We start from the raw sequence: 9,732 nt of genomic DNA on the forward strand, positions 1-9,732 counted from the left end.
TCTGTTTGGGGAGATCAGTTATTCAGACAATTTCTGTTATTAATCCTGTTGGCATTTGTCGTGTGAGAGTGTTAAGAGAATCGTAGAAATACGCAAGTAGTAAATAGGAACTTTTTTAAAATGAGAAACACCATCTTTAAAGCTGTTTTTTTAAGATCCTAGAGATACTGTGAGCCTAATATCTCACCAGCACCAGAAGGAGGAGAGCTGCACGTCCCTGCACTTTATCTTGTGTCAGCTCATGCTTCACAGATTACCACAGTAAACTGATATATTTTCCAGCAGAGAATTAATCCAGGAATGTTTTCACTAAAGAAAAGCCAAAAAATCCAAAGCGTATCAACAAAAAAACCCCAACCCTAACCCCACAAAAGAAAAGCGTGTGGTTTTCTGTGGGTTAGGAAGTTGCAGTGGTTCATTGAAGAGTCCAGAAAGCACCAGATCTGTCTGAAGAATGGAAGGACGAAGGGTGAAGATGGTCGTCTTGCACTAGTTGAAGAATCAGGTTGGATCAGCTGTTCAGAATACTGGAGTCTTGCATTTTCTCCATCTGCCCTAGTGTACAGCCTCTGTTCACACCTTTCTCCATCACCCAATGAGATCTTCCAGGTTCTTGGGAAGAAATAAAGCTCTTAAGTTTTCTGGCAATTGAGAAGTTAATACCCGCGTGGTATCTTATCTCTTTAACTTCTTGAATTTTTCTAACAGACTGTGATGTGAATCAAACAGTTAACATTTATGTTACTCTTCTAGACTGAGCCCAAATCCATCAGTGAGTTTGATGACATAATTGATATTTGACCTTAGAAAACTTGCTTCTTAATGATGTTTAATACTGACGTAGCTTCTTAGAACGTATAATTAATTTACAGCACACTCTGTTTTAACACTGCATATTGTAGGCACCAAATATGGAGGAAGAAGCATATTGAGCATAAGCAATTTAGAGAGGCACAGTACTTGACCAGCAAGAGTGCTAGGTATGTGCGCGCTGCCGGCCTGTCGTGCTGCATGGAGATGTGCTCAGGAGGCAGGTGGGGAGCCCCTGCACCTTGCTGATGCTTGAGGAGCTGCTCGGGCGGCTTTGTGGCGCGCTCTGTCCCCATCAGACAGCTGCCACTGGGTTGACTGGAATGTAGTGGGGCTTGCGTGGCACCTGCAGAGCAATGCGAGCGAACAATGAAAAGATTCAGAGTTACACTGAGCAAATAAGCATTTGAAAAAGGTCAGATAGGAATTTCTCTTTGAAGCTATTCTGCTGTGGATGTTTTTGTGACTTTCTCAGACAAATTTGATGTTAGTTGTGTCTATGAACTAGACAATCACTGCTGTGATGTAGTATGGCCAACCTGTGCCCTGATATCACTACATATTCCATCCTGTATGTTTAGAAAGAGGAGGCATTGGATTTATTTTAGGAAAATTCACTTCTGATGTACCAGATGTTTAAATTTAGATTATTAAATAATTTACAATGGATCTTATATACTGAACACTTAACTGGTGATTGCACAGTGGCTGAGCTAATCTGACAGCCTGTTGCTACTTAAGGGGGAGGATTTTCTCTCTCTGTCTTCCTTCCCAGCTCTTCTGTCACTGGTAAGTGCTTGAAATGATCCATTTTGGACCCTTCCATGAAGGTCCACAATTCAGTTTCCTGACTATCAAAAAAATGTAGACTGACTTTGCTGAGCTAGTGAGTGGGATCAGCCCGCTGAGAAGTGCGGTGATCTGAGGACAGGTAAGTAGGAGGGTGCTCCCCTTGGGGCAGGTAGGTGATAAAGTGGGAGGAACAGTGGGCCCTTTTCCTTTCAGGAGGCAGCCAGTTGTTAGATCAGCTTCTCTGGACTCAAGACACTGCACCCTGCAGTTGTCATCCTGACCCCTTTACCTAGATGTGGGAGTAAGAGAAGCAGTGATGATTTTTATGGGATATACATGTTTAGCTTTTACTAAGTATCTGAAAATTGTTCTCTTGTCAGACAATATAGCAGAACTTGATCTCGGTCATGGAGTCCTACCATGTAAGCACGCATTAACTATTTTGTCGAATGGATACAGACTTTAACGCATGCTTTAAGACATTTCAGTACATTTCCTTTAGGGGCTGATCCACCTTTCTTTGCAGTTGGTAGGCAGCACTTCATTGATTTCATGGAGAAGTGTATCAGACCCATTAAAAGGAGCTTCACGTATAAGTTCATCTCAAGTTCTATTCCTCATTTTAATAAGTTATCACTTATTAAATAGGATCACTAGTAAATAGGAATCAGAACTTCATGATGAACTTGCCAGCATCTGCAGTACTGCTTCTAGAACTGAAACTACACTTCATAGTTTATAGTATGCTAATTTATACACATTGGATCAACACAGTTGAGGTGTTTTGTTTTAATATATTTGGACTTGGGCACCTGATCAAGTTAATGCGTGTTTAAAAAAACCAAAACCCAACCAACCAAAACTCCTGTGCATCAGATGAGCTCTGGCAACTGCATGTGCCTGCTCTTAGCCCTGTAGAGAGCCTTGCCTTGTCCCGCAAGTGAAAGAGGGTCACCTTGCATTTGCCATGAACGCACCCATGATTGTTTACTCTTAATCATTTACTTGTAAAGCTGCAGTAATATTATCATCTGTCTGATCTCTGTGTTCATTTACTGTTGTTTGAAATTAAGAACAGTTTGTGGAAGATTGTGTAGGTATGATCTTAGGATTGTACAGTGTCAATTGAAAAAATAGTTTGCTAACGTAAAAGTATTTTCTTCACTGAAGCTCTTGGCAAACACGCACTAGTGTTATGAAGCTAATTTTTACATTTGTTATTAATTGTCTGTTTTTTTCTTTGTTCCAGCTAACCACACGTACAGTGCTTAATGGAATCTCATGGGATGCGGTCTGAGAAACAGGGCTTTTTTTAACCACACAGAGCAGTGCAGACGGGCTGTTGTTCCTTTCAACATAACTATCACAGGCTTCAGGGTTAAGATTGCTATTACTGTCTCCTCCTTGCTTTGGCACAAAAGCACGCTGAGGGTGTTTAATTGCGGGTTTGCCTAAAGGTAGATTAGATTAATTATTACTATGTAATGCAAGTTAAAGCAAATAAAGCTTAGCTAGGTGTATAAAAAAAGGTGCTGCCTTTTTGGATTTTTAAAAAAAGCCTGTCAATCATGATGAAATGCAGCCAACTTTCTTCGTATCAGTGAAAGAAAAGGACTGTTTACCCTGTGAAGGGGATATTTATGTCAAGATGAGCATATGAAACGGAGTAGAGGAGGAAGGTTTCTCAATGAGAAGGACTGCAATTGCTTTCAAGACTCAAAGTTGTGCTCTTGAAGACTGCAGAACTAGCTTAAAAATGAAGCCTTATCACTTGAACTTCAGTGCCTTCACTGCAGAGTTCTTAACAGCCTTAATGCTAACCACCCACTATGGAATGGATCAAAGTGTTGAATATTTTGCATTATGCTTTACAAAATACTGATTCAGCAGGTTTGTAAAGGGGGGGAAGCAAGTAATTGCCTTTAATCTATGCATTTTTGCCAAGCCATACTGAATTATTTTACTATTAGAGGCATTAGAAACTAACAGTAAAAAGAACCACCAAGTTCGGAAGCATATTTTGGAGTACATCATTTCTATAACTGTATAATGTATTGCCTTACAATTTTAAGTGATAACATACATTAAGTTAACAAACATTTAAAAAATATATGCACTGTTTGAAATGTAAATTATTCTTAGAACACTTTTACTGGGTTTTACATTGTCCTTTTAGTGCCTTAATTTGAGATAATTGTATTATTGCCATGTCAATAAATGTAGAAATCTAAAACTAAACAAAGGAAACCTCTAAAAAACTATTGCATGTCAGTGGTTTTTACTGAATTTTAATTGGTTGAAGTATTGTAGATGCTAGATGCATTTCCTAAATTAAGTACAATCTTTGAATGAGAATTCCTCTTACAAAGAAAGACTGATTCTGTTTCATAAGCCAAGAGATGTGTAGGCAATGCAAAAAAAACCCCAAACAAAACATACAACACAAAAGCTCCGTGTAATTCAGGAATTTCAGTAAATGCTGTCAGACTCTTGCTTTGTAGCAGGAATACATTCATGGTATGGGCAGTATGGTTTTATTTTATTTTATTTCTTAACCAAATACCTCCTCAGTAATTTATAATGGCTTTGCAGTTGTGTATTAAATAAGAAGCACTGGAAAACTGATTCGTCCTTAGGACGATTTGCATGTTTCAAGTGGTATTGAAAGCCGCACTGATGGATATGTAATAATAAACATATCTGTTATTAATATGGTAATGACTCTGTGCTCATTTAATGAGAAATAAAGTAATTTATGGAAAGACTCTTTTGAAAATGACTGGCATGGTGTTTTCTCCTGACGGCAACTTACACATCTTTCTAAGCATTCAGACACTGCAACAGCTTTTAGTACAATGTGCATTTGCAACATAATGCCTAGGGGACTCTGAAACACTTTTTTACTCTTCTACATGAATAAGTAAATACCATATTAAATAATTTTTTCATTCCCTTATTCTCATGGCCTGCTGTAGTAGCCTAACTTATATTTATTATTCAGCTGCCACCCTGAGCTTGCCTTGTGGTTGCTTCATCCTTCATGACGCAGGTTTGGAGCTGCAGAAATCCCACTTATTTGGGGGGAGGGAACCCTGTTCAAAAGACAAAAAACCTTGGGGTGTTTTTTGTTGGTGGGGTTGGGGGTTTTTTTTGTTTGTTTTTCTTTTTGAACAGCCTGTGCATCCCCTGAAGCACCCTGAGCTTGCCTTGTGGTTGCTTCATCCTTCATGACGCAGGTTTGGAGCTGCAGAAATCCCACTTATTTGGGGGGAGGGAACCCTGTTCAAAAGACAAAAAACCTTGGGGTGTTTTTTGTTGGTGGGGTTGGGGGTTTTTTTTGTTTGTTTTTCTTTTGGAACAGCCTGTGCATCCCCTGAAGCTAGCTGTCCATAAATCTCCCTGGGTAATCTGCCAAGGCCTGTGGAACAATGGAGTAAGTAAGGACAAATTACATGTGAATGATTGTACATCCTTTGAAGGTCACAGAGCTGGGAAGTATAGATAAATAGAAGTAGGTGATGTGGTAATTTCAGAAAGTTCCTCTGTGTTGAGCTTGCTGTATCAGAAATGTCAGCAATTTCCAAAGGTGTGGATGCAGCACACTAAAGACTACCTTTCAGATCACCGGTCGCACTGACTGTTCGCTTGCAAAGCAATACAAGGGATAATTATGACCTACTTTAATCTCCTATCACTCACCCAGAGGGGAAATAATATAGTAAGGTGATTAAATGTATCTTACTTAAATATATATATTATTATAGGAAATTTAGAGCAATAGAAAAGGCCTATCATTCTCCAGACCCAGATTAGGTTTTGGATTGCTCTTCTGCTTTCCTTTATGTGTAACTGGCTACCTCTACAGGCTCAAAAACTCTTGCTTGAATAATTTCTTAATAAAAAAAAAAGTCGTATCTTGTAGTTCTGTATTTTATGAATCTGAAAAACAGCATAAAAACTGTTATGAATAGATAATGACTAGTGGGAAGAGGGAAGGATTGTGGAAAAAATGGGTTTGCTCTACAGATTGGCACATACTATCATTTCCATAGCTTTTTAGCAATGCTGAAATTCTGCAATTCTTTTTAAATGCTGATTTTTCTTGGGAAAGAACCTGCAGACATAATGAAGTGTAAAATTACATTGACTTGTATGTCTGGGATAAGTTGCAACTAAAATGCTGTAATAAGTCTAGACATGCAAATTACAGTTTCTGTGTTCAGGTATACTGATGTTGGCACTTTTTTACTGTAAGCAAGGTGCCTATCTACAGGAATAGCTATACTTTGAGTAACAAATTCAGCCAAAGGTTTCTACTGTTAGGAAAAGTAATGCTTAGAATCTCAACTGTGCAAACAGATATTTCAGGGAAAAAAATAATTGTTATTAAACTTCTAGCAAGCATCAGCTTTACCATCCAGAAAAAAATCATCAGTGTGCTGCTATGTTCACTACAGCTCCACTTTTTCCGGCTCTTGCCTTCTTATTTTGCTTAGCTTTTACCCTTGTCGCTGATGATTCCTCTTACAGGAACATTTTGCCTACACTCATCTAATACAGAGAGTCATCAAGAGATGTGAACGTGTAAGCTATGAAGAGCTAGCGTAAGTCAACCTGGCTTCATTCACATTGGTGAAGCTGTAGTTTTACACACCGAGAAATCGAGACGTCTAGATTCTTACGTGATCATTTTTTGTTGATTTGCCTCCACCTTTTTTCCATTTTCTATTACTGTATTAGGTTGAAAGTTCGTTAACATTGGTAGAATGCCGAAATCTGCTCTTTTTCATTCTCTCTTCAAGCCCCCCTATCCCCGCTGAAGGAAGCGGGAACTGTAGCAAAACAGCCTGGGTAATAAGGATACGGCCTCTCCCACAAGCAGGATTTAGCAGCAGCCATTGAGGCTGTAGCCAGAAGCAAGTCAGCAATCACGCAGTGAGAGGAGGGGCAGCAGGTGCTCAGCTTCCCTCTGAGCTGGTGAACTCTACTGGGAATTTTTTATGTACTAGTTACAAACACAAAGAATGCAAACAGAGCTTTGTTCTTTTTCCTTCCCCCAGATGTACATTTCTCTTTACCCTGCCATTACATTTTCTGTATCATCTATTATTAGAAGTCACACCTTATTGACACTGCATTTATCAGTTTGTAGTTGCTGTGAGATAGGGATCAAATGTAGCAGTGGCTTTCAGGTTGGGAGCGCCTGGGCTGTGCCATACCCCAGGCCCCCTAAGTCGGCTGTAGGAGCTGTTATTGCGCAGGGCAGCCACGGTGATCTCCGTTGGGGCCTCGCTCAGCCCTGCGCGGTGCTGGGAAGATCGTGCACACCAGAGTTTTGTTCATGTATCTTGTTTCTGTTCCTCATTTTCTGGGTGCTCATTTGGAGACAGTCAAGGCTTGCAGTGCAGGAAAGTGGAATGCTTGCCTTTATCAGGAAAAAGAACTTTTCTTTAAGCATGTCAAGCACTGCAACGTATTGGGACACTGGAAAATCAGACCTAAAGCACTTAAAACTAGGATTATTTTGAGTTTAATATGCATGGCAATTATCTGTAAGACAGGAGTTGTTAATGTGATTTGGTCCTACCTGTGCTGTGAATACACGCTCATTAAAATGTTTAAAGCCTGAAGATACATAGAAAGGTTCCCAAGAACATTATGGTCCCCACAGAAAATAAAATGTACCTGTCAAAATACTGGATGAGGATGACACATCTTTCCCTTCAAAGAAACAAGAAACATAAATGCAGTATTTTAATTCCTGAGACTGATTATTTAAAATGAAGACTACCTTCTTTGTTCTGTCATGGGCATCACAGAGGTGCCTAAAGCATGCCTTGCGAAGGGGCTTGCCTTGCTTCCCCATGCCTTTTGCTGTTATCGCAGCACCTGCTTGTACCATCTGAGGGTATGCTTACTACTTGTGCTCCTCAGAACTGAGCCACGGGGGATTTCACAGCCTTTTGTAAACAGATCTGGACTTGCTCTGACCCATCTTCCAGCATTAATAGAATCCTGCCAGGCCTGCTGGCCTGCACGCAGTATTGTGCTGATGACACAGCCCCAGCTTTTGGATCCGAGCTGGCTTGCATCCGGCCAGCTCAGGCTGGGAAGCAGCCGAGCGCGGGTGGGCCTGCAAAAGGCCACGGAGACACAGCCGGGGCAGGCAGCCCTGCTGTCCCCGCGACCCAGCCTGGGGTTCCCTCAGGGCTTGTCTTCACCAAGAAAAAAGATGCATTTAACAGTGTTCAACCAATCTTTTACAATTTTAATGTCATCAAAGTAATCTGTACTTCATATTTATACATCAGGTTGCACTCTTTTGTCTCTATACTCCTTATGTCAGTTTGTGCAAGATTCAAGGAAACCAGCATCTATTGATCCCCTCCTTAAGGAAAAAGGCACAAAGGGGTTACAGCAGGAAGAGGCCTACGCGATCTCAGAGGAAAGAAGAAGGAGGTAGTGGTTCTTCACCTTGTGGAGGTCGGGAAGAGTTTTCCTGCAGTTACAAACCCTGATTCTTCTCTTTCAGCACAGCACCCTCTAGTGCCTTTGCCAAATAATCCTGGAAACGAATGGTCGGCGGTTGCCCGAGACCTGATCCTCTAAGGGTTACATACAAGAATGCATGCAGTGCAGCTTCAGACTGTAGAGCATTCAATTTTCATTTAGGGGTCACAAATAAATGGCCTCTATATAGACCACTGTCGGTATTAAGACTGAATGGCTAGACTGAATGGCTAGACTGGAGGTATCCTGCCGACTCATGGGTAGACAGCTGGGATCTGCTCTCACTTGAATAGGTGGTCTGCAGGATCCCACCCTAAAACTGGATTAAAACTTTTCTAGAAACCTCTTTTAAGCAAGACAAAGTAACAGAACATTCATCACCCTTGCTGGTAAACTTTAACAACACTTAAATCGCCTTAGTAATTGGAAACCCCATCTTAATTCAAAATCCAGCTTAATTTCAGCATACCACCCATTGGAGCTTCTCTGTGAAATGTAATCCTTGTTCCTCAAAACTTTCTCTCTGTGACTAGGAGCCTACATCGGACAATAAAATCAACTTTTGTTGTTCTTCTCTGAACAAACTGAAAAGACTGAAATGTCTAAGCCTTCCATCTCAAGGCTTACTTTCAAGCCCCGGACTATTTTTATGGCCATTTTGTATATCCTTCTTTGACTGTTTGGAGTTGAAAATCACATTTGGCGAGCAGCACGTTTATCAAGGAAAGATCCTTCTTGTTTTGGGTATCACTTCTGTAGCAAAAGCAGGGCCAGAAGTGCAAATGCAGACAACCAAACAGTGGCAGAAGCTGCGGCAGAAGCTCTTACAGCTGCAGCTGCCAGAGAAGCTGGTGAAGGTAGTAGTGCTGGGTTTCTAGAGGCGGCAGCTAGGAGGGGGCTGAGGAAGGGATGTTTCTTTCTGGCATTCTCTTCCTTTTTATATGTTCAAGCACTGCTTTAGTTTCTTTAATCACTGCCTAATACCAACAGCTTTTGTAGAAGCTGTTGAGACTCATGTCTCCATGTCTACTGTTTTTAGTACCTTTAAAACTGTTACCGTCCTGAAGGCTCCTGGCCATTGCCCTCACACTCATCCTTCAGCGCTCCTTCTCTGTTACCTATCACCGAGTCTTAAAATAATTGCTGGTAGACTAGTCATCCCCCTCCCCCCTTAATAAAGTCCTTCTGTTGACAGTTTTCTCTCTTACTCCACGTTTTCGTATAAGCCGAACGTGTTTCATCCACCAACAGCCCGTCCTTTTTTCTTCCCCCCACCTTCGTGCAATCACAGCTTTCGGGCACACCACCAGAACGTCTGCAGACCCCTCCCAGCCCTTTGGCACTTCGCCCTCTACATTGATGTTCCCCGCCCGTGGCACCAACAGCGCCTTCGGCCCGTTCTGGGGACCGGGCTCTTTCCAGGCTCCCACCCGGACACCTTACGCGGTGGCTCTGCGTCCGGTTTGCGCACAGCAGGTTTAATCAGACCTAGCACCTAGGCAGCCGCTAATTTTAGGTCGGTTATACGTTCCCGGGTCAGAGAGAAGCCCGGTATTCAGCCACGCTTTCTCGTGCGCTGCTCTCTCCCGAGAAACTACCGTTGCCCGCGGACAGCCCACA

At 41.6% G+C, this 9,732-nt stretch overlaps 1 protein-coding gene across 2 annotated transcripts in view; it reads left to right on the plus strand.

Moving 5' to 3' along the window:
- The window catches only part of ROCK1 (Rho associated coiled-coil containing protein kinase 1), a 93,568-nt gene extending 89,190 nt beyond the window's left edge, over nt 1-4,378 (plus strand). For both annotated transcript variants that reach the window (XM_019473759.1, XM_009285647.2), the window contains one exon: nt 2,852-4,378. In XM_019473759.1, coding sequence (XP_019329304.1) covers nt 2,852-2,855 — 4 coding nt within the window. In that variant the 3' untranslated portion in view covers nt 2,856-4,378. The remainder of the gene's footprint in view (nt 1-2,851) is intronic.
- Nucleotides 4,379-9,732: the final 5,354 nt, after the last annotated feature.

Source organism: Aptenodytes forsteri, unplaced genomic scaffold (assembly GCF_000699145.1).
Source record: "Aptenodytes forsteri isolate BGI_AS27 unplaced genomic scaffold, ASM69914v1 Scaffold23, whole genome shotgun sequence".
Classification (NCBI taxonomy): Eukaryota; Metazoa; Chordata; class Aves; order Sphenisciformes; family Spheniscidae; genus Aptenodytes; species Aptenodytes forsteri.